The 27,149-nt window shown below is 32.8% G+C and overlaps 1 protein-coding gene across 1 annotated transcript in view; it reads right to left on the minus strand.

The window, feature by feature from the left end:
* Nucleotides 1-1,905: 1,905 nt before the first annotated feature.
* The window catches only part of yellow-e (L-dopachrome tautomerase yellow-e), a 183,539-nt gene continuing 158,295 nt past the window's right edge, over nucleotides 1,906-27,149 (minus strand). The window contains exons 5-7 of the mRNA XM_072537844.1: nucleotides 25,365-25,551; nucleotides 19,051-19,245; nucleotides 1,906-8,517 (exon numbers count right to left, since the gene is read on the minus strand). Of these exons, the coding sequence (XP_072393945.1) occupies nucleotides 8,316-8,517; nucleotides 19,051-19,245; nucleotides 25,365-25,551 (584 nt within the window). The 3' untranslated portion in view covers nucleotides 1,906-8,315. The remainder of the gene's footprint in view (nucleotides 8,518-19,050; nucleotides 19,246-25,364; nucleotides 25,552-27,149) is intronic.

The raw sequence follows: 27,149 nt of genomic DNA on the forward strand, positions 1-27,149 counted from the left end.
GGATACGATTGAATTGCATGTAGGTTTAAACCGATTGGCACAAGAAGACGGTATTTTCTCGCTTAATGAAATAAGAAGGAATCAAGAAGGTTTGGAGGAAAAGGATAAAAGAAGAGCAGAAAGAAAAGACGATATTTTCTTTAAAAGAATTGAAGGAAAAGAATTATATTTGGTGACACCAACACTGGCCGAGAAACTGATGGAAAACCTACATGTAAATAACGGACATATTGGAGCCCGGAAAGTATGGTTAGTTTTCCGTGAAAATCATATTTGTCGACAAGATTATTGTATAGCTAAAAAGATGACCCAAAAGTGCAGTAAATGTCAAAGATATAAAAGTAAGAATTACAAAAATGAAAATGTCGCCAAAAACATCGTATCCCAAAACAAATTGGACATCGTAGCAATCGATATGTTGAGTGATTTAATCATAACAAATCAACGAAACACATCCTGGTAATGGTAGATGTATTTTCAAAATATGTGAAATTGTATAGTTGTCGCACGACAAAAGGAGTCGAAATATTGAGAAAAATTGACGATTTCATAGATTCCGTAGGAACGCCAAGGAGGATTGTATTGGACAACGCGACGTATTTTGGAAACGATCGTTTAAAAGGACAGCTGAGGGAAAGAGGAATAGAGACAAATTTTGTCAGCATTCGTCACCCTCAGAGCAATCCGTCGGAAAGATTTATCCAAGAGGTAACAAAATTTCTTCGTATTGCTACAGATGGACAACATAATCGATGGGACAGAAAAATAACAGAAATAGAAAAATATTTAAATACGATCCCGAGCACGGTGACAAAAGAAACCCCGGAATATGTTATGAAAGGAATAATGCCAGAAAGGCCGTGGGAAGATACAAACATCCGAGAATATCAACAAGTTTTGGAATTGGTGCGGAGAAGACTGCAAAGAAGTAATGAGAAATACGTCCAAAGACAGGACCGTAACAGAAAAAGAAGGCCTGTCACTTTTCAGGTTGGCGAAAAGGTGCTGGTGAGAGCTCTGAGAGTATCCAACATCACCAACAATGTTTGTGCTAAGCTAATGCCGGTGTTTGAGGGTCCATATATCGTAAATAATGAAAACGGTGTAAATAGTTATGTCCTGAGACATATGGATTCTGAAAGAATCAGAGGAATTTTCAATATTCACGATGTATACAAATATCATGAATAGAAAACGAAAAGGTTTTTTTTTAAGTAGAAATAAAAATTTTGATTTAAGGAATTTGGGTAATCTCATTAGTTTGAAATTAAGTGTTGACGCGAGAAAATTTGTTGCATATGCGGAAAATTTTCATCTTTTCACCAGGCGGGGAGTTAATAAGATCCCCAAATTTTAGATAAAATTAAAATTAGAAAGACCATTAAAAAATTCGAGAACACCCTGTATATAGAAATAGTTTAGTTGTACATGAGTGGTTTCCGAATAAGTGAATAAGTGATTTGGACAGTTTTCTCCAATAAAAAAGACAATACGGTTTGGACATAAGCAGTTAGATTTAGTACACAACTATTTGAAATTTGCGGTTATAATAGATTAGAAAGTAAAAAAAAAATATATAAAAATTATTTTCAGCCCTGAGATATTTTTTGCTTTTGATTTGTTTGATAAAGATAAATTTATTACATTTCAGACTATATAAGTAGATTTACCATTATAAGCAAATCACAACAATATATATATATATATATATATATATATATATATATATATATATATATATATATATATAATATATATATATAAAGTGAAAATATTAGTTGAGAGAAAAACCTTTTATAACCTTATATATATATATATATATATATATATATATATATATATATATATATATATATATATATATAATATATATATATATATATATATATATATATAAAGTGAAAATATTAGTTGAGAGAAAAACCTTGGAATATGTAAAAACCCGTACAAAAATGTTTAACTAAGTAAAACTAATGATGCATTTTTTGTCATTCATTATGCTAAAATATTACTTATTTACAAAAATAATTGGTTTTTAAACCGCTTTATTATTTATTATTATTGGTTATTACAAACAGAATTAATAACATAATAAATAATGCAGTAATGTTATCGACTAATCGTCTTCCGAATTTGGAGCGTGTCTTGTGTGGACGACGCATATATCCCACAGGTCAACGTTTCGCTACAACTATATGTAGCTTTTTCAGAAGGATGTTAAACAATTGATCACAGTTACCCTTATACTAAACATATCCAGAGGTGAAAATAATTATCGGGGAAGGGATCCGCACAGAATCTTAAGTGCATAACTGACCAGAGATAAAACGTGGATACAGTGAAACCACTCCATAACTACACTACAACGGACCCCCAACTGATCATTGATAGTGTGAGTATCTGTTGGCACATTCTGTTGAAAAAATGCAAAGGTGGGATACTTAAACCTAATGAATTTTTCTAGAACAGAATTAGTAAATTTTAAAAATAATATCGATTTTTCAAACAATATTGTTTTGTCTGCAAATCTCCAGGTGAATATCCGTGAAAGATCTGTATACGTAAAATAATACGTATAAGTAAATCCTACTGTATTATAGTAAGTAAGCAATCCATAGTCTTCCAGAGCCTTTTCCCTGATTAATGAATCGCAGTAGTCGATATTTATATCATACAGTAGTCGGTTATTTTTCTTTGTATTTAGTATTGTATTTAGCAATTCCCTCTCTAATCATTCAATCTCTATCATTCTAGGCATCTCTTCGCTCATGGTGTATATCTTCCATAACATTAAGAAAACACACAGCACAAAGGGTTCCAAAATATTTATATATTCGGCGTCTCAATTCATTAAAGCCAAAGAAAAGCTCTTGTTGAAATTTGTAAATTTGTAAATGTTTTACAAATTTCGTACAGCTCAAAAAAACAGAAAACCATAGTTGTTTTCGCTTAAGGCTACCAAAGTAGGTGGCGCTTTTTGCAACATTACACTAGAATAGTGGAAATACCAGGACAGATTTGCAGGTTTTCCGTGTTTTAGTTTGTATTTTCTCGACTTTCTGAAGACGTAGGACATACAGAAATAACGTTATAACAGTCTATTGATACCAATTCATATACTGTGAATTGTGTTCCTGTTGCCGTTAATTTTTATATATTCTGTGTCTCAATTCATCAAAGCTTTTGCTGAAATTTGTAAAAATATGTTGTATATATATATATATATATATATACAACAAAAGTACTTACTTAATAAATTAATGTTAACACAATACAAAAAAGGTTGAATAATTAAAGTTTATTTTAAAAACATTTATGGCCAAAGTTGATAAATTAATTTCCTACTGTGTGCCTTAAGGTTTATAATCGTCAAAAGTAATAAAATATAATGTTTATTTTAAAATATACGCACTAAGTGGTCTCCTATCTATTCTAAATATGGACCTCGACCTACACTCAGGTCATAAATTTATACGTAATTTTGAAGAAACCCAAGCAAATTTTATGTTGGAGATTAGGTTTAGATATATGGAGGGTAAAGAACATTTTTTATAAAATAATCGAAATATTATGCCTTATATTGCCTTTTAAGGTTGTCCCTTGAAATATAATTGGCATACCACAGGATGTAATTTACTTACTGCATATTATTTTGAAGCTATTTTCTTGTGGCATCCCAATGCAATTTACTATTTCTTGTTGGGAATAAGCCACAATTTTATTTTAAAATTAAGTTTATTTGACATTTCTATTTCCATTTCGGAAATCGTTGTCTGATTTTCCGTTGTCTTCACTTTTAAAGCTTCTGTAGCAGTCGCTCTGATGAATCCTGGTAAAATGAAATACCTATAAGCGAATATACAGAGGCAAATCAAATCTTAACTGTTCTTTCTTTATAAAGTTTTAATACCTCATCGGAGATTGACTGGTCAAACCCCGATTTCATAAAATTAAATTTCGCCTGACCAAATTAGTACCTCCTAGGTTTGACGAAAATTCTTTATTAGTCAAAGGCCGAAATTGAAATTAACTTTGAGGTTTGACTAGGACCGTAAGTCAGACCTCATATTTGACTAGTCAAACCTAGGAGCGCCGGAGTTTCGAGGTTTGACTACAACATATATAAGAAATAAAAATATAGCAGAAAAAATATACTATTATACTAGTAAAGTTGCTACATAGATGTATTCGTCAGTAGTAGTGAATGATGTAGGATCTCTTTCCACTACAAATAGAAAATCAAAAAGTCTGCCACCATCAACTCTCGAAGCCAATTTGCAAAACACCCAAAATTTGTAACCCACACCTAGTCATTTGAAATATACTTTAAACTATAAGTTCTGAATATCTGTGTATACTTAATAACACAAAACGTAGCTGTATCTGAAAAAACGTCTTACGTTCACAGTGGGTATAGCACCGCCAAAAGTTATGTGCAGCCATGCTCTAAAGCTTATGTGTAAACTTTAGAACAGTTATTTCCCAAGTGGGTGTTGCAGCGATCTAGGAAGGTGGTAATAGCCACAGGTGCAATTGGAGGTGAGGAATAATTGTAAGATGACGGTAAAAGCATAAAGGAGGTACCATTATACAAACAAATTATACAAGAAAACATACAAAACAGTCAGAATTGGATAACTTGAGGGTAAAAACACCACCTACAAATTTTCTTCAACCATAAGCATACTATTGACTAAAATATCGAGGCTAAGTAAGTCAAACATTAATTTTGAAAAACAACCTTTTAACAACAATTTATATTTTGAACTAAAAAAAAGCAGAAATACAGCCCCTGGTTTAGAGGGTTTTACTTATAAGATATTGGACAAATTGCCGTCAAATGCCAAAGACGTTCTCTTACAAATCTTTAATAGTTGGTGGTTAAAACAAGAATATTGCGATACTTTAAAAAATATTATTACATGCCCTTTACTCAAATTTATCTTAAACCCAAAACTTCCATCATCTTATAGACCCATTTCTTTATTATCATGTGTGACAAAATCCTTTGAAAGGCTAATTAAATTTAGATTAGAACATTTTATTGAAAGTAGTTCAGTTTTTCCCTACTCATAGTATGGATTTCGTAGAGGTCGAGGTACCGTTGACACTCTTATACATTTAGTTACGGATATTCAACTATGTTTCTCACAAAACGATTTTATGCTATATTTATTTCTAGATTTACAGGGTGCATATGACGTGGTTGATTTGGATGTATTATATTTAAATATCAATTATGTATTCAAAATTATATTATCTGTAAATATAATAAATTTGTATGTGAACAGAAAAATATACTTACGGGACCATAGAAATGTATTACACGGTCCAAGACTATTACATAATGGTCTCCCACAAGACTCAATTCTAAGTCCTTTATTATTTAATCTCTATACTGCAAATAATAACAAATTCAAAATGCACCCGATGTATGTTTATATGCCAGCCATAAATCCCATGAAGATCGTATGTTAAATCTAAAACTTAGCTTTAATTACATGGATAAGTGGGTAAAACAAATGGGTTTCAGTATATCACAAAAAAATCTTCGGTTGTATGTTTCACTAGACGCAGACAAAAAGTCATAGACAAATGCCAGATAGGTGATTATATTTTCACCGTAGAAGAAGAGTATAAGTATCTAGGTACGATTCTAGATAAAAAAAACTCTTGTGATCCAGCCATATAAGGTATGTAAAACAAAAGTGCGAATGTGGAATTAACCTTCTGCGTTTCGTTTCCTTTGTATCTTTGTATCTTTGAACATAAAGAAAACTAAATTTATGGTAATATCGAAATCGACACAAAATGTCCAAAATTTATATTTACACAATGAAATTATCGATCTAGTTAGCAAATACAAATATTTAGGCACTTTTATAAATGAAGACAACGATAGCTCAGCAGAAATCAAAATAAGAATAGAAAAAGCCAGATCCATATTCACTAAAATGAAGAGAGTGTTCTGCGGAAGAGATTTGAGCCTTGAAATGAAACTTCGCCTGATGAGATGTTACGTACTTTCTGTGCTGTTCTACAAAATGGAGTCATGGACGTTGAAAAAGATTGATACCAAAAAATTAGAGGCATTTGAACTGTGGATGTATCGCAGAATCCTGAGAATATCATGGACCGAGAGAGTCACAAATGTCGAGGTCTTGAGAAGAATGAATAAAGAAAAGGAAGTCATATTTACGATCAAAAAACGAAAACTGCAATACTTGGGACACATTACAAGAGGCGAAAGATATGAACTGCTTCGAATAATTATGCAAGGGAAAATAGCAGGAAAAAGGTCCATAGGAAGAAGACGAAACTCCTGGCTAAAGAATCTACGGGAATGGTATAGCTGTAGCAGCAACGAATTGTTTCGGTCAGCAGTTTCGAAAATACGTATAGCCCTGATGATCGCCAACCTTCGGAACGAAGATGGCACTTGAAAAAGAAGAAGAAGAAGTTTCGTTTCCAAAAAAAAAGGGGTGAAGATCAACACATATCTCTTTAATATTTTATAGATCCTACATACCATCCATTCTGGATTATGGTTGTATTATTTACAGTTCAACATGCAAAACAAGTCCATTAACTCGTGACAGAATACAATTTAAATCAATAAAAATTTGTCTAGGAGCTATGATGACTTTACCAAACCAAGCAGTTCTAGCAGAAGCCAGAGAACCACCTTCACATATACATAGGCAAATGTTAGCCAGCAAACGTCTGATACAGATCGTTTTATTCAACTATGGTTCACAAAATAGGTGTACTTTTGACAGAAAATTTAATAAATTCTTACTGGAAAATAAAAAATTCTCCGCCTCTTGCAAAAAATTTTATTGATACGAACTCATTTCAATCATATATATTACAGCTACCAAATTTTCCTTTTTACGAACAAGACCTTGAAGTTCTGATAGACAAACCAACTATTATAATGCCCTCTTATCCAGACTTGCCAATTTTAACTAATCTGACATTTAAATCCATACTACGCGAATTAGGGGCAGATTTAACAATAATTTATGCAGATGGGTCAAAAACTGTTGAAAGTGCTGATTTTATTTCAAACATCAATTATGTTGAGAAATATCAAATTCCTGATTATTGTTCTATTTTTACAGCCGAGGCTGCTGCTATACAGAAAGCACTAACTTGGTGTGTCACTAATTATTGTGAGAACATCGTAATAGTATCGGATTGTTAGGCAGTATTACAAGCTATTCATAGCCATCCATTAGATTGTTTTCAAAACTCCATTATACTTGACATCAAAAATTATTACATGAACTAAAATTCACAAAAAAAAAACACAGTTACTTTACTCTGGGTTAAAGAACACGATGGAGTAATTGAAAACGAATTAGTGGATAGTATGGCAAAAAATACTATCTGAAATTACAAATTTTACTACTTTAAAGATCTTTTTTCTATTATCAGGAGTACTGGCAGGGAAAAATGGATGTCAAAATATAAAGAGGTTCATAAGATTTCAAGAAACCATTACTTTTCTATTCGTCCATGCTTACCAAAAAATATTCCCCATTTTAATTTTAACTATAATAAAGTACATTCCCCGTATCCCGGCTAAAACTTAACCATGGTCTCTTTCCAGAGCATCTGCATAGGATTGGAATCTATGAAACTCCCTTCTGTCTGTGTAATAATAAATGTATCAGAGATTTGAACCACTTATTTTTCGATTGTCTTAATCATAGGAAACAGACTCGGAACCTATATTTAGGTTTAATCGATCTCAATATTAGCCTACTAGTTAACATCAGCAATCTGCTATATTATTGTGACAAATCTATATATAATATTTTAATGTTTGGAAACGATTCTAAGATAAAAATTTAAACCTTATAACAATTTTCTGTGACCAAAAGATTATTTGTCTAATGCCATCTCCCTCTCTCTCTCTCTCTCTCTCAACACACCGACACAACAACAACTTATTGGTTATACATTGTCGCAATTTTTTTTTAATATTCTTTTTTTTTTGTAAACGATTTCCGGAGTAAAAATCAAAATGTCAAAAAGTTAAAATATAATTTTTAATACAATGCATTGTGGCTTAATCCCACATGATATTTAATATGCCACAAGAAAACATTTTCAGAACCTTTTTTTGATATTCAATAACATATTTTTTAAACTTAAGTAACATAAATTTTCAGTATTATAGGTATACTTTTGAAAACATTTACAGTTGTTTATTTCTTAGTGTAACAGCGATGTATTATAACAGACTAAACTTGAAACCATCCAAAAGTTTCATCTTTCGCATACATTCCATAATAAATTACATAATATTAAAAAACTAGGTCATTAACTCCTCTGTGAATCGCATTTTTCCGGTATGGTATTCGAATAATCCTCAAGTTTAACTCCCGCGAAGATACAGTCTTTAGGAAAAACCTCTGAAATCTCGTACTTAAAATCCAAAGATATCCGTCATTTTTCCATCTTAACTCAGCACAAAATTGGAGTTGGTCAGGATCGTATGCCAACAAACTGAAAACAAAATAATTAAACAGATGCTTTGTTTATGTGTACATTTAAATATTTCCTATTCAATTATTGTTTATTAATTTTATTATGATATCGTTTATTTCAAAATAATAATAAAAATACTGTTGCGTGGGATTTGATGATCTGTGGAGTGTTAAAATTCATGCAAGTTTCAAATATAACTGAATCGGTGAATCCACGAACAGTATAAGTGTAAAATTCTAAATTTACACAAATAAAAAAAATAAAAGTGTGTTTTTAACAATTGCTGCTATAATTTTTCAATTACAGAATTCTGCTTCAATAGATTAGATTCATATTGATAACAAAGATAAAATGCAAACAGTATCTCACTGTGAGAAATATAGACCTCCAAAAATCATGGATATGTATTGTTTTTAGATTCAGTATATTTAAGAAAACTCTTAGTGTTATCTATATCTATACAATAATAGCAGGCCTAGATACTGCAAAATCAAAAAGTACTGCCAAACCCGCCACTTTTAAGGCCCTGACAAATAGTAAAATCGTAATCTATCTAGTACAAACAGCTCTTCTACACTTACGCTCCTATATTTAGTGAAGAAAAGGTACCATTCTAGCACTACGGTACCCTAAGACTCTGTGAATAGAATAGAAATGTTCAAAGTAATGAAAAAGCCAGGTATACCAAATCAGTTGGAATTACAGATCGGTTTAAAATGTTCTTCTACGTCTTCCGATACCCAGTTGCCACTCCTCTCGATTCATCCATAAGTCTTCTTCTATGTCTCTGTCTTTCATTTATCTAATGATGCCTTCTCTTCAACTAAGGCGGGGGTTTCCTCTTTTTTTTTTTTCTACCGTGAGGGATCCACATTAAGACTTGTTTTGGGAGACGTTCTTCAGACATTCTCTGTACATGACCGTACCATCTGAGTTGTTGGGTACCAATTTGTATGTTTTACTACAACATACAACTACTGTATGTTTTACTTTCATAATTTCTCTTATTCTGTTGTTCCTTGCTCTTTCTAGTCTAGATTTTCCAGCTGAACGTCTCCACAATTCCATTTCCATTGCCTCAAGTTTTCTCTTGTATCTTTCCTTTATTTGCCATACTTCACTACTGTAGGTAATTATACTTTTAATGATTGTATTATATATCTTCTTATATATCTAAAAAATCAGTTGGTAAATTTAACAAAACTAACTCTTGAAAAAGTTAAATGTCGAGTATGAATTCAGGGGGAACTATCTGAACCTTTTAAAACAAATAACGGGCTGAGCCAGGGAGAGCCTCTCTTCTGTATCCTGTTCAATCCGGCTCTGGAAAAAGTAATACGTATGTCACAAATCACAACCACTGGTTCAATATGTAATAAATCAGTGCAAATCCTGGCCTATGCTGATGATATCAATGTTGTTAAGAGAACGAAAAACGCTATACGAGAGGCGTATGAAGCATTAAAAGAATCAGCTACAAAAATGGGTTTAATAATAAACACCAACAAAATGAAGTATATAAAACTAAGCACGCAACCACAAATCCTACGACCACTTATTATAGAAAACGACGTCATCGAAGCATTGAACGAATTTGTATACCTTTGTATACAAAACAATACGCACAGTCCTAACATATGGTTCAGAGACCTGGACTCTAACAAAAATAATAAAAACATGTTAGGATGTTTCGAAAGAAAAGTACTAAGGCAATGGAACATCTATGGAGCAGTGAATGACAATGGAGTGTGGAGAAGACGATACAACTTAGAACTTTATAGAATATACTAGTAATGATATTGTAAAACATATTAAGATAGGACGTCTGAGGTGGATAGGACATGTAATGCGGATGGAACAAAATGACCCAGCTAGAAAAGACCCAGAACAAGGTTCCTTGATGACATCGATGAAGACGTGAGAAATATGGGAATACGTGCTTGGCGGAGAAAGGCGATGGATAGGGACGACTGGAGGAAAATTCTTGAGGAGGCTAGAATCCACGTAGGGTTATAAAGTCAGAATGATGATGATGAAAGGTATCATTCACTCTCGCCCCAAAATTTTAAGAGAGATTTATTACTAAAAACTTCAAATAAAATAATTAAAAAACGGTATTTTTGATTTTAAACTAGAATAAAAAGTTAAAAGAATAAAAGATTAAGAACTAAAAGAAAGTTAGTTTAAATAAAGCCTGTCTTTTCAGCTAATGGAAGTTTTTGCATTAACAGGCAAATATATAACTAATCCTCATTTAAACTTTACTATAATTGTTTAAAAATGACCAGATTTCAATTATTGTTTAAAAAAGAACAGAATGGTTTTAAACAATTTTTTCTGTTATATATTGATACATAAAAAAATTTCTGCACATCGACATCTTTCAAAAAGAACTCTAACTACACTGACGGTAAATTGTTAAAATTGCAGATTTACATTTACATTAAAAAAGCTTGATCTACAACATTGAACTAATATGCGTTCTCAGAGAGGACGCCACAAGCAAATTTAAAGAAGCCATTTTCTATTTACAATTTTTAAAATATAAATAATAATATTAATCAGATAAAATAATTATAAAACAAATTAGTTGAGAAGAGGAGAAGTTTATTTATTCAAAAATACTACAACCCTAATACACCCAAAAGTCATCAATTTATAACATTATTACATAATAAGATAACAATAACAATTAGGTACATTTAAAATAGTCCAAGTACCTACACTTATTAAAAATATAAACAATAATACATAACATAAAACATGACTACAAAACAAATAAAAATTCTACCTAACTATTGGTGCTTTTAATATGGTCCATTAATTTGCTTTTAAACATTTGTACAGATGAACAACTTTTAACTGTTTGAGGAAGCTTACTAAAAAGATCAAATCAAAGAAATCAAAGTTTGAATAGAGAAAGCACGTACAAACTTCAATAAAATGAGAAAGGTACTTTGTGCAAAAAAACTAAAATTGGACTTGAGAGTTAGGCTGGCAAGGTGTTATATTTTCTCGACTCTACTTATGGGATAGAAGCATGGACACTTAACGCGTCGACTGCTAAAAAGTTGGAAGCATTTGAAATGTGGGTGTATAGAAGAATCCTGAAGATATCATGGACCGAGCATGTAACAAACAACGAAGTCATGAGAAGAATCAACAAAAGAATGGAAGTATTGGAAACCATCAAAACACGAAAGCTGCAATACCTGGGGCATGTTATGCGTAATTAAAGATATAACCTACTTCAATTGATTATACAAGGGAAAATCCAGGGCAAGAGAAGTCTAGGAAGAAGAAGAATCTCATGGTTGCGTAACTTGAGGGAATGGTACGGATGCACATCAATTGAACCAACCTCCGTCGCGGAGATGGCACGTGAAGAAGAAGAAGACTAAAAAGATAAAAACCCTTAAACAACAAAGAGTTTCTTAAAGCCGTCCTTTTTGTTTGCACAATGTGTGAATTGCAATACCCTCGAGTAGGGTAATTGTGAATATCACAATTCCGCGTAATAAACTCACAAAAGTAAGCAGCGGCCAAATTATTTAAAATTTTATAAATGAACACCATTGTGAGGTAAAAGTCCCTTTGTTGAACTAAAACTCACTATAGCATGCTAAGCACTGTTGCTATAGGTGTATATCTGCTTCCACCAAGAATGATTCTCATTCCACGATTTTCTAATTTTTGCAACTAAGCAAATTGATTTAAATTGAAGAGAAAAATAACCGATGAGCAAAAATCGAAGTGAGGTTAAATAATTGCAATCAAAACTGTAATTTTGGTTTGAAGTTGACAAATTTTTATATTATATAATATTCTTGAAAAATAGTAGAATTTTTTAGATATCTTTTTTAATATGTAATTAAAATGGTGATTAAAAACAATAAATTATCCAATTGAAAACCAAGGTACTTAATTGTTGTGATGATTTCTATTTTGTCATTGTCGATTTGAAGATTATTAGTATTGATACCAATATTTGACTATATTTAGTTATTATTATCATAGCCTTCGTCTTTAACACATTTAACTTTAGTTTATTGATTTTAAAATATATATTAACAGACTGCAATTCTAAATTCATTCTGGATACAGCATTTTCTCAGTTTGAAACAAAACATGCAAGAAGGGTGTCATCTGCATACAAATTAAAGAAATCACATTTAACAAACAACTTTATATCATTTAAATACAATATGAACAAAAGGGGTCCTAAGACACTACCTTGAGTTACCCCAATATTAACACTAATTTTAGAAGAAGTAATATCATCAATCCTCACTTGTTACTTTCATACAATACCATAGCCTTCTAATTCAGTGAGAAGTATATTACGATCAATAGTTTCAAAAGCTCTTTTTAAATCAGGGAATACTACTACTACATAATTATCATTGTCCAATTCAGACCTGAATTTACAAAGTGAAAGTTGCAGTGCAGTTTCGCAGGAATACTTTTTACGAAAACCTGACTAATGATTAAGATTTCATTTTTATCAACGTGATCCATGACTTGATCATATACTACCAACTCTAATAATTTCTCAATGGGCGGAAGTACATTTATAGGTCTAAATTCATCCGCCTTAAGAGTATTATTAACTTTTGGTATTGGAACAACGGTACTGATTTTTAATAAATCTGAAATTTTTGATGATCTAAGAAAGTATTTTTAAAATTTAAGATAATGTGGCCACAAGTTACAAAAAACCCTTTTTAAAATTTTGAAGTTTAGTATTTCATTAATGTTACTCCTATTATTTAACGACTTAACCATTACTGCCAAGTCACTCAGTGATAGTAACCTAAATTCATGAATAGTGGGATAAAAACTCTGATTATCATAACTCCATAATTCTTCGAAGTAAGAGAGATGAAATACTCACCAAACTGACGCACCATTTCAACTTTGTCACTCAGAATGTATAACTGATTTTGAATCTTAAATTCAATGCGATAAGGGAATTTTTGACAATTATTGTTAATTAGTATTTTAGCGTTTTCCACATAAGTCTAGAGTTATTTTTATACTTATCGATTTTATCAAAGTAATATTGATCGTTTTTTGCTTTTAACATATTAACTACCACATATCTTGCCCTTTTAAAATCCACCCATTTGGTATTTCTATCACTTATGTTAGCAGTTTTAAAATCTTTGTATAATTTGTCCCTAATTTTAATTTTACTATCTTCATTATCAAACCATGGTATGTTAATTTTGATCTGACATGTTTAAATAGGTGCTATTTTATTTATGACAGACTAACTGTTTGATATTATGGAGTGTGTTTTTCCAAAATACGCTCAATATCAAAGCGGGAGTTACCGTTAACAGAAAATTAATTCATAACTTACGAAATGCAGATGACACTGTGATCATAGTAACGAGTATAGAAGATCTACAACATCTTATCGAAAGCTTAAGTATGAGTAGCTCTGAGATGGGAATTACTAAAAACGCTAAAAAAACGAAGTACATGCTAATTACAAAAAGACCACAAAATATACATCATCTATTGACAATCAATGGTAACGTGATAGAACAAGTAGAAAAATATCAGTACTTGGGAACTTTGATCAATGAAACCAATTATCATACTGCAGAAATAAACAGGCGAATAGAGATTGCCAGATCAGCATTTAACGTGCAAAAATCTAAATTTGGAGATCAGACTACGTACCATTCGCTGTTATATATTTTCAATATTATTATATGGAGACTTGGACATTAAAAGAATGCAATTTAAAAAGAATCGAGGCTTTCGAACTCTGGTTATACCGCAGAGTATAAAAAAATCAGATATAAAAATATCATGGAATGACAGAATTACAAATAAAGAAGTACTGGAAAGGGTTGGTAGAGAAACAGAACTAATCACCACTATAAAAACCAGAAAACTGGAATACCTAGACCACGTGATGAGGAGACCAAAATATGAAATTTTGAGACTCATAATGCAGGGAAGGATTCAAGGAAGAAAAGAAGTTGAAGAAGTTGAAAAATAAAAATAGCCATTATGATTGCCAACCTCCGTAGGGAGACGGCAATCTAAGAAGAAGAAGACTGTTTGATAAAATTTCATTGTAAATAGTATTGAAATCAGTAGAATCTAAATCCCAATCACAAGAAAGGAAGTTCATTTGAATTTGATATATTTTTTCCTCGTTAAGACATTTGAAAACTATTACTAAAACTGACCGATACTATTGAATGATCACTCAACTTGAACTTGGGAGTTAAATGAACAAAACAACTAACCAGATCATTATTAACAAGAACATAATCAATTAAGGTTTCACTAACATTCGTAATTCTAGTAGGTTTAGTTACTAACTGCTTAATGCGACATTGTAAAAACATTACTTTAATTTTCTGTGTGTAAAAAATCCAAATTAAAATCACAAGTAAAATACAATATTTGACATTACTTTTAAATAGTTCATTAAAAATATGCTCTAAGTTCTCTAAAAATACTGCATCAGAACTAGGTGAAATGAATGATACATGCCGCCCAAAACAATCTTGTACGAACCAATATCTATTTTAATAATTGTAAACCAAAAATTATCTTCTTTAACCAAAGTTTTAGCGGCAGTACACTTAAGGTTATCCTAAAAATATAGTACAGCATCCCCTGTAGATCGTTTAGATAAACTGCAGCGTATCACCTTATACCCACACCAATCAATTTCAGTACCTTCAATTTCACTTTTAACTCGAGCTTCGCTAACCACTATTATTTTAGGACTATTAGGAGATGTATATACAGACGAATGTTGAGGATTCCATGGGTACAAAGAGTTACTAATGTTGAGGTACTTCGTCGCATGTGTAAACAAAAAGAATTAAGAATAATCAAAGAGAGGAAAATGTAATACTTGGGTCATGTGTTGAGAGGCGAAAGATATGAATTACTTCAAGTTATACTGGAAGGAAAAGTCCAAGGCAAAAGATCAGTAGGAAGACGCCAGAACTCGGGGCTGAAAGACCTGAGGAGATGGTTCGACCACTCATCCGCAGAGATATTTCGCGCAGCAGTTTCCAAAACTACAATTACCATTTGGATCGCCAACCTTCGAAAGGAGACGGTGCAATGAGAAAAAGATTAAGATAAGGATTATTAGAAATATTGCCAAAGAATATGATCTTTACAAGATTACCTTTAGTTGTTTACACGTTTTCAAATGCACGTGCTTTTAATCTAATAGAGTAAATACCGTTCACCAAATTTAAGAATACCTACTTGATGAAATTATACATAACCATATGATAGAAGCAGGGAGGATTTATTTAAAAATACCTTTTCACAAATCTGGGGTATATAGGATCAAATCTGGCTACGTCCATCGTGCATGATTTGATCAGTAGTAACAAAACACTCTTACTCTTGATGTCAGCAACTAAAATTTGAAAATGACTGCAAAAATAATTAAAGGAAACACACTCTTTATATTGATATTATATTCAGCACACTACAAAAGCAAGAAATACGCTAAATCGATAAAAACTATTGAACGTAACCTGTTTTGATCCCAAGCAATGTTTGATGCCAACTTCACAGGACTTCACCAAGTTTGATTCTAACCTTATCTCACCGGCCGGACTCAATACAAAGTGTCAAAATACTCTTTATGATGGCCATTATTTGTACTACTACTAGCTTTAAAAGCTACAAAAAGTATTCTGTGTCACTCTTCAGATCTTGAACTATTTATATACAAAAATTATGCTTGTTTTATTTATTTATTTCTTCTTTTCTTCATCTATTTATGTAGACATGACTCTGTTTTTCAATGTGCCTCCACTAAGTTGTCGTTCCTTTTTTAGGTCTTACTTTTTTTATTTTATCCATAATCGGCTTGCAAAATAGAGGACTCAATTAATCTATCTGTCTTATCCTACTGCCAGCTTCAATAGGATCGGTTAGTTCTTCTTCCACTTTTACTTTTATTGTGTTGTTTTGGTAGATATTTTCGATCGTTTTGATTATTACTAGAGGTATCTCTCTTGCGTATAATAAGTGGATAACGTCCTTCAATTTGACCTAGTCAAATGACTTCTTAAGGTCCACGAAACATAGATATGCCGGTTTGTTGTATTCTAACGATTTTTATTGCACTTGTCTCATTATAAATATAGCGTCGGTGCATGATCTTCCCGACCTAAAACCTTGTTGTTCTTCTGCTAGTGTTATAATTTGGTTCTCCGTACTTTTAAATAGTAATTACTCCGTACTTTAGAAGTTCGTTCGGTATTATGTCCTCTCCTGGTCATTTTCTCTTTAATTTCCCTTTAATTTCCTTAATGCTTCCTTTACCTCTTCCTCCTCAATATTTATTTCTTCGTTTGTCGTCACCTCTGGTGTTGGTGGTTTATTATCATCACCTTTAGCAAATAGGTATCGAAAGTAGTTTACCCATGTTTCCTTCTGAATGTGTTTCGTTTTTATTAGTTTGTTCACCTCTTTTCTTTGTTTGTTCTCTGATCATTTTCTATATTTCTTTTTGTGTTTCGTGTTCTTCATATTTATTGATTTAGATACCTATGTATATTTCTTTCAGGCTAACAGTATAAACCAACAGAACTATAGGTAAAACTAAAAAAAGTTATTCACTAACATATTTGTTTCGGTACAAATTATCACTTTACATTATTATACTAACAAAAGCGGTGCCTGGTCTCTTATTCACATTCCAATTCTTCGATATCATTTTCGTTCTCAAACAGAATTTCAGCAATATTTATCGCATCTGAATAAAAACTTAATTGTTCCAGGCCTTTACCAAGCCCTATCTATACAGGTCTGTGTTGTCTCATTTTCCTAGGAGCAATCATACTCATACTTTTAGATTTCCGACAAACAATTTTATATTTTCCCGTTTGAACCTTATAAAATCTCTACTACTGAACCAACAAATTTCAAATCCGGTTCAATCGCTGTAAATAGAATCTTTGCCTACGTTTACAACAGTTGGCTGCTGTGAAATTATATCAATGCACTGATTTGGAGTTAGTGTTACGAAATTAATATTCACTGTTTCCGTAAGCTCTATCTGCTGGAAGATAGGAGTGGCCAGTTATTGGAAATACCAGTTCAACTGTTTTGATAGAAGGATATTCCAACAACCATATGCAACACATTGTGATCATGGTGGAATTTTTATTCTGACCTCCGCAGCCGTCTGAAATAAGTCTAATGGTAGTGGTATTGGTGAGATCCGTCTTGTTTTGGTTTGATTATACACGCAGATGCTATTGTATTAAAATTATTTGAGAAAGTGTTTTCTGTCCATCATTTGCGAAAATTTGGTAAATTCTATTCGGTGATGAAAATACGTCTCAAGTAGGATGCATTTGCAGGTGTTGAAGATTTTTTTTTGTATAGTTTGTTAGTTTTCGGATATTTAGATCACTTGGCAAATATTTACGGATAAAACTTTGTCTTCGACAATAATATGATTATGAACACTGAAGTTTGTTAATAATTGCAAGTACTGCTGCCTTTTTATCCTTGAACCTGGTTGGATTTACGGTCTACTCATCTTTTTTCTCCTGGAAACTCTCCACTTACGAAAGACTTTTGGACCAAATTTGAGACACGTCCATTTTTCAAGCAAAGCGTTGCTAAAAATATCTTCTGGCAATCACTTATACATTGTTAATCGACTTTTATATTATATTTTATGGTACACTGCTTGTTGACTGTTAACGAGGTCTGATCTCCAGTCGTAGGTCTCTCAAGGTCCTTGGTCATTTTCTCTTAATCGGTAATGCTTGACAACATTTTAATATGATTGCATCCTGATTCGATTTGACAAAATTCTTATAAAAAGCGGTATCACAAAACCAAAAGACTTTGGTTTTGTGATCACAATATAGTACTCTTGGCAAACTCTTTGCAGAATACCTAAAAAGATACAAAATTGTTTTTAGTTCCATGGTAGCACAAGTCGTAAACTAAAAGATCTCATTCAAATATCCATCGATATTAATCAAACATAGATAATAATATCTCTCTTTTTTTGCCTTGTTATCCTTCCTATTATGTGGCTGTGCAATCTGTTTTCGTGCCTGGTTTTTGTTAACAGGCATAGGAAAAACATCCATCTTAATAAAAAATTATAGCTCTCACATGAAAGTACAGGAATTACACGCGGTCCTATTGGCTGGCGTGAGGGTAGCCATGTTTGAAGCTGAGTTTTTGAGATGTAACCAAGGAGGAAAAGAGGTAGACCCCGAAGATTATGGAGGGATGAAGTGGATGAGGCCATGGAAAGACGATACCTTAGAAATGGAGAATGGCAGAACAGAAAGGACTGGAGACATTGGCTGAAAGAAGGAAGGCGGCGACAGCTGTCCTTGTATAGATAGATAGATAGATAGCGTAAGAGAGGAAAACGAAAGAAGGCATGATGGAAGACGCTTAAGCAGGACAATTATGTAAAGGGAATTGATATTCGTATGACACAAGCAGCTTAGATAAAGATAAAGACCAAGAGAATATGGATGATCCTACAATTCTATAAAAGTTATGACTTACGTTTGTCCATTAGTAAGCGGATTCCAGGATGCTACTGATGTTTCTGTTAAAGGACTAAAATAGATAGTTTCGTCTAAGAGATTAAGTGTTAGTCCTAGTCCTTGAGATGATTTTTTTCCTACGAATGCTATAGGTAACTTTTCAAATTCTGCAGGTGGGCCCTTAATTAACGTCGATGTGGGAATACTGAAGATTCTAAAATACAAAAAATGTGTTATTTATTATTTTTATTCAACTGGTTAATCCTTTTTATCGTCTTATGTTCCAAAATTTCTAATTAAATTACATTAAATTTGTTTCTGTATTATAACAGAAAATGAAAAAAACAATAAAAACAGTTAAAGTCTAAAACAGTCTGCTTGCTTTGAAAATTCTAGAAGGGAGAGATTTAGTCAAAAATCTGAATTTTAGTTTCGAAAGAAAATATTTATTAATAAATAAATTTTAAAGTGCCCTGCTAAAACTAACATTTTCAGTCCAGCGAAATAGGTTTTTCTTAGTTTTTTGCAAGTTTTTCAGTTAAATCATGCTTATTGTAAGCAAATCTATACGTTTTCTGCAGATATTTCGACGTGATTTTTCAATTATTAATAACTTGTGCGAAAATGCGATTTTTTTCCAATTTTGCCTACTATTAACCCTAAAACCACACGGTTACGTCGGATCCGACATCGAGTCTGACATTTTATGCGTATAAGTGCGTATAAGGTAGTGGGGTGGGGTTGGCGTCTACTGCCGTCTATAGAAAATGTCACACTGAGAGTGCAGTACGGGTAAGATACGGCAATGCTTTTCTTATGGAGAATAAACGCGCAGGGTTGTCGGTTTTCTTCAGCTGTTAATTGCTCATTGTCTCACAGGACCGGCTTGGATAAAATGCATCTGCCGGCAGTACGAGTAAAATATTTTATATCATGTATACGTATACAGTAGAATAAAAAGGCATTGATGAGTTATTAACAACGAAAACTATGAATTTTGCATATAAAACGTCAACATGAGATATACAATTGAATCATATTCATAAGAGTAACATTTGAGCACCTCTTTACAAGAACAACATACAATAACTGTAGTTTTAATGTTTTACATAAAATAGAAAAAACCTACATAATTTCTAGGAAAGAATTTGGAAACTTGGAAATGATATTATTTATAGATATTATATTTATATATTATTTAATATTCAAATTTCCAATTCTTTCATAGAAATGAAATTTTTTTCTATTGTATGTAAAATATTAAAAATACAGTTATGTTGTTTCTATAAATAGGTCTTTATTTCTTTTGTAAAACTTCTGCTACAAATTACCATCATTAACATAATCACCCAGATATGGCCATAAACTTGTTTGTCATAATTAGTATTTGATAAACTCCAAGCTTTCCCTATTTCACCCCCTACCCATCCTTAGGGTGAAAGTGCTTTTGGAAAACGAAACTACACTTCAAAATTTACTCCGAGTTTCAACAGAGAGCATGGAGTCCCATAATTTTAAATCTGGTGAATTATTTAACGGTTGCGCTAAACTCGTAGTGTTAAATGTGTTGTGTTTTTTACAAAATACGGAACAACTTAATGTAAGTGCTGCTGTAAGACGTACTTCGTTGATGACTGGTGTTAGCGAACGAAGCATTTACAATTTCAAAAAAGAAAAAGAACAGAGTGGAACGTTGAAATCGCCAAAAAAACGTAAAAAAAGAGTGTGTCAATCAAATTCTAGAATATTCACATATGACGAGGGTGTAAGAAGTATTCTACGGAGAATTGTTTATTGTGAATTTTTCATGAAAAATTTGCCGCCATTCTTAAAGCTTATACTTAACTTCATACAAGGTAATGAGAATATACAGCCGTCGTCTCTTTCTACTTTATACAGACTTCTGAAAGATATTGGATTTGTTTATAAGAAACGTGGCCGAAGAAGCATCACGGTGCAGCGAGAGGATATTATTCATTGGCGCCATAATTATTTGAGAACTATACGACGTTTGCGAAAAGACCATTGCAATATCATATATTTGGACGAATCGTGGGTTAATGTTGGCCAATCTATAAATTACGAATGGTGCGATACTACGATACAAAACAGTCGTGATGCTTTTCTCAAAGGTTTTAAGTACTGGCTTAAAAGCACCTACTAAACGAGGTCCACGATATGTTTTATTGCATGCAGGTTTTTCAGGAGGTTTCCTTCCTGGCACACAGCGTGTTTTTCTGGCAAAGAAAAATGATGGCGACTATCACGATGAAATGAATGCCGCATATTTTGAGTCGTGGTTTAAGAAGACATTAATATCAAATTTACCAAATAATGGTCGCAGGAATGTCATTGTAACGGACAATGCATCGTACCACTCCCGTAAAGAGAGATTCCCTAACAATTCCTGGAATAAAGCTGCAATCAAGGAATGGCTAGTGGAAAAAGACATTTTTTTCGAGGAGTGTTATTTGAAATCCGAGCTATTAGAAGCAGCGCGTGCTTTTAAAGATCAATACGATAAGTATCATCTTGATGAGTATGCTTCACAACATAATGTTTATATTTTAAGGCTTCCTCCATATCACTGCGAATTGAATCATATAGAAATGGTGTGGAACCAAGTTAAGCGATATGTAGGTACCCATAATACTACTTTTAAAAACGACGAGGTACGCCAGTTGATCGACGACGGTTTCGCACGCGTCACAGAGCAAAATTGGCACAATTATGTCACTCATGTTGTTGAGAAAACGGAAACTGAGATGTGGACTGTGGACAACCTGCAAGATGACGTAGACCAATTGATAATACACGCGAACACAAAGGAGAGTAGCGAAAGCGAATCCGACATCTCGGATGTAGAGGACGACTTTAGTATAATTAATTGAATATCTGTGAGTAACCTCGATTATTTTACACTGTATAACCAATAAAATGCATTTACCAGTCCAATCAGAGTATGAGCTTTTCGGATATTGGGCTGGGTGCACGGAAATCAAGTTCCCGGAGGTTCCACCCTGTATATTTATAGCTATCAAGAAATGTAATTTAAAATATATTTGTTAGTTTAAATAAATATAATATAATGTTAAATAACTTACACTATAAACCTTATACCTGCTCATCTGGTCAAGTGTGGGCAAGGAAAACCATTATCCCATATGGAATAACACAAGGTTTCGCTGAAAACTACCAGGTTGCTATGCCAAGGAACTAGGTAAACTTATGTTGTGTGTAAAAAATGCGAGACTGCATTATGTTTGAACAAGGACAAAAACTGCACTTCAGATTTCCACAAAAAAAATTCATAGTAGGTGTTAAAATTTCGCAGTGATTCAAGTGCGCAACTTGTTTTTTTAATAACATCGCCGGGATTAAAAAATGTACAAAGCTTTTTCGATATTCCCGTTACCGATCTTTCTTATCGATTTTCATTTCGATATCCCACGGAAATCGAGTTACCGGAGGTTCCACCCGATATATTTATAGCTATCAAGAAATGTAATTTAAAATACATTTGTTAGTTTAATAAAGTATACAGTTTTATAATAAAATTCTCGCTAAAAACTTAAGGGCTTTTTATTCAAATTCATGGCTCTTATTTGGCTACTTAAATAACAGAGCCCGGCGTAGAGATCTGGTTACGGTTCTGTGACTACCACTTGGACCTGTTTGTATCGCCAAGCACAAGGCGTGAAATCCGGCAATTGTGCATTCCTATATTAGCCGTACTGCACTCTCGGTGTGACATTTTCTATAGTACCCTCCTAAGTAGTCGTTCTCTTGATGCTTACGAAGTAAGGTGAGTCAAACGTTTTTCGTTCGGATTTTATTACGCGTTGATGTCGGATATCGATCGGATATCGAGTATATACCCTCTGCCTGTGACGAAAATGACGAAGGTATGGGCGTACCTTTAGCAAATGAACCACTAGATGAGAGAAACTTTTTTTTTGGGTACAAACAATGAAACAATTTGGACTGACATTCGATTGAGTAGTATACACTCTCGAACTCCTTCGAGAAATATTATTACCCAGCTTCCAGGAGCAAAGGGTAAACCCAAAGGTCTTACTGATGAAATAAATATTTTTACCCTTTTTATAACAGATAAAATGATTGAACTGATTGTTCAATATATTAATGAAGAAATTGGGAGAAAATCATCGTCATATAATTGAGAACAGTCTTACATATCTTCAACAGATGTTACAGAAATAAAGTCCTTTATTGGCTTGCTATATTTGCTTGGTGCGCATAAAAATAATTCAGGCTTGACATTACTGGATGTGTTTTATCCAGTTTTTGGTCCCAGTTTATTTCGTTGCGTCATGAGCAAAAATCGTTTTGAGTTTTTGTTGAGACTGCTCCGCTTCGATTCTAAGATCACGAGGGAACAACGAAGGAGAACAGATAAATTTGCTCCATTCAGAGATTCTGGAGTTTATTCGAGAGTAATTGCAGAAAAAATTACACTCCATCGGAGTATATAACCGCGGATGAGACTTTGTTAAGCTTTAGGGGAAGATTACTGTTTAAAATGTATATACCAAGTAAACCAGATAAGCATGGACTCAAAATTATTTCTCTTTGTGATGCAAGAACATTCTATTTTTATGGAGGAATTCCTTACGTTGGCAGAGAACAGACCACAAAGTGACCTGCTGTTACCAATTCAATATGTTCTCAAGCTGGTAGAACCCATCAAGAACTTAAACAGAAACGTTACCACCGACAACTGGTTTTCGTCTTGTCAACTGTCTGAGGAACTTAGGAAGAATAATCTAACTTTTGTAGGCACCCTTCGAAAAAATAAGAGGGAGATTCCTAAATCCTTTATTGACACAAAAGGGATTCCTACTGAGTCATCACGATTTTTGTACAATCCAGATAAAATGTTGGTATCCTATGTACCTAACAAAAATAAAAATGTAGTTTTAATCTCGTCAATGCATTCTACTGAAGACGTAAATCAAATTTCCAATAAACCTGATATAATAGAATTCTACAATATGACGAAGGGAGGAGTCGACGTCTTTGATCAGCTCTGTCATTCAAAGACCACCAAAAGAAAATCCAACCGATGGCCTATGAGGTAATTTTTTGGAGTTGTTGAAGCTGCTGCTGTGAATGCTTTTGTAATTTACAAACTGAATGTAGATACACCTGTTTCGAGATCTCAATTTTTAAAAAACTTATAGCTCGCCTTATCGGCTACTCACATGGAGCGAAGAATTCAAAATTCGAGAATTTCAGTTGCCCTAAAGACGCAAATATCTATATTGCTGGATAAAGATGTCCCTTCTGCTATAAATATAGCTACTGACACTAAACAAGCAAGCTCAAAAAGACCAGGATTGTGTGCCTTCTGTGATCGGAGAAAGAGAAGGAGAGGAAATTACAGTTGTAGCCATTATAATAAAAGTGTGTGTGGTAAGCACAAACGAATTGTTTGCCCCAGCATTATAATTAATTAATAAACATTTTGTAATTTTTTATGTTGTTTAACCGTTTGTGTTTGTTTTGTTTTTTTTTAATCGTTTATATACTTCTAATGTATTTTATAAATTTTTTGTATATCAAATAAACGTATTTTCCACTAAAATATTAGGTAATTTTTACTGAATGACGCAATCCCATACTCGAATCCCTCAAAATTTTAATTTACGAGCGGGAATTATTGGCACTAAAATTATCGGGCCAATTTTTGTAAACGGAAATCCAATTGGTACAATATATTTAGACATGTTGAAGCAGCAAATAGTACAAGAATTAATCGCGCTATTCCCGAATGATAACAACCCAAACATCCCAAATGTAGCTTCGTTGTACCAGCAAGACAGATCTACTCCCTATTATAATGTCACTCTATTACATGTTCGTAATTATTTCAACGAATTATGTCCAAATCAACGAATTGGTAAATAAGAAAGGCAAAATAAAAGCTTAGGTTGTCATTGTCCATTTTGCGTATAAAATTGTTTATAAATCTATCTCTTAATACTAATAAAAGTATAGAGCCTCTGTCAATAAATTTAGAAGCTCGATTGATAGATAACATCTAGTAAAGATGTGGTACAATTAGATCTCTACTAAATTGTGTAGATTAATTTTAAACATTTTAGTTAAAGGTCAAAGGTATTAATCCGATGAATGCTAAGAAGTATAATTGACGAACTTTGAGATAAGGGGTAAAAAACAGAATGGATCGAATGCTGTAGGCCTGTAAAAATTTAAAACTCCATTAGAAATTAACTGATAAGTTATTATCAGTAACAAAATTTGAAACATGGCAATACTGTAAGTATTATAAATAAGCATAATATTTACCTGTCCGTTGCTAATGGTTGGAAATACACAGTTGCTAGTTTTGGAGAATGTGTAATTCCTACAATGCCATCCATAAGACTAAAAGACTCGCCATTAATATTGTAATCGCCAAAATTAGGATCCGGAAACATTGTAGGATGAGTAAACCTCCACGCTGTATCTCTTAAAGCGTCATATACAATCAGTCCTAAAAATTACATAAAAGTATGTTTTTATTTTAGGTAAATCTAGAAATATTTACAATAGTCAAGAGCAAGAAAAGTAACAAACAAAATACTATAGATTGTCTCAAAGTGATTAGTCTGTACTAACACTTCTTACTACTTAGTCTAATCCATCTTTTGTGTTGAGGAGTCCACTGGCTGTTCTGTCAGTGGTTCTCAAACATAAATAATATTTGCTACAATATACTTGGGTTAAATTAAAATAAAATAGAAATTAAGAAATGCCTTTTATTTATGTCACACAAGCAGTTTGTTTTTAATTCTACAGGATGTGCTAGCGATACAAACCATTTGTTTATAGATTTAAATATAAGGAAGGAAGGACTTTTAAAAACCGCACTGTATATGTTGGCAGTAACAAAACGTAGAAATATCCGAAAATAACACTAATAAATAAGTTGAAAATAAAAGAAGTCATTGTATATAATTTCGTGTGTAAGTAATCGTAATTGTACAACATTATATTTAGTTCCTTTTTCTGCCAATCGCTCTCACATTTAGTTTCTGCTTCACTATCATCATCATCATTATTATCGTCACTGTCATCACTATCTCCGTTATTTATATTTATAATAATTGGTTCGATATCATCCAACAAATTGTCAATTTCCCACATTTTTTTCTGTTGCCATTACGTGGTTTACGTAGTTTTTCCATTTCTCTGACGTAAGGACCTGGTACGCTGCTTTAATTATATTTCGCATTTCAGCTTCTTTAAAATTCGCGTTGCGTCCAGCTATATACCGTTTCACTTCACTCCAAACCATTTCGATGGGATTGAATTCACAGTGATAGTATGGGAGCCTCAGAATATTCACATTGTGCTTTTTGGGAATATCTTCTATTATGTACCTGTCATATTTTCTTTTGAAAGCCTTGACTACATCAAGCAACTCGCATTCTAGGTAGTCTTCTTGAAAAAATAGGTCCTTTGACCGAATCCATTCTTGAATATCTTTTTTTAGTGTTGAACTGTTAGGAATTTGTTCTTACTTTCTGCTGTGATAGGAGGCATTGTCCATTACCACAACAGTTTTTTCTGGCAAATTTAGCATTCAGTTATTTTCGAACCAATCTTCGAAGGTCGGTCCATCCATTTCGTCGTGGTAGTCCTGAGTATTTTTATTTTCCAAAAACGTGAGCTCTGCTCCATCAACAAATCCACTGGTAGATCCTGGGTGCAATAAAACGAACCGTGCACCACGAGCTGTTGAAGCTTTTAATCCTGTTGTCAGACCACGAACAAAAGCATCGCGATGAGATGTAATTGTTTTATCAACCCATTATTTTTTCACACTGTGCCCGATATTTATCCATGATTCATTCAAATACACTATGTTGTATCCTTCTGCACGGTATTTACAAATTGCGCGTAAATAACGATGACGCCAAGAGATGATTTCTGGTTTTTCAATCAAAATTGAATTTCTGTCACGTTTTATAAACACAAAATCCATATCACTCAGCAAGCGATGTAGCGTGGTCCGTGAAAAAATGGCCAAAGTTTCTTCGACATTTACAACAGCTAATATGGTGTTTATGGTTGGTGGTATGTTGTCAC

This window comes from Diabrotica undecimpunctata, chromosome 7 (assembly GCF_040954645.1).
Source record: "Diabrotica undecimpunctata isolate CICGRU chromosome 7, icDiaUnde3, whole genome shotgun sequence".
Classification (NCBI taxonomy): Eukaryota; Metazoa; Arthropoda; class Insecta; order Coleoptera; family Chrysomelidae; genus Diabrotica; species Diabrotica undecimpunctata.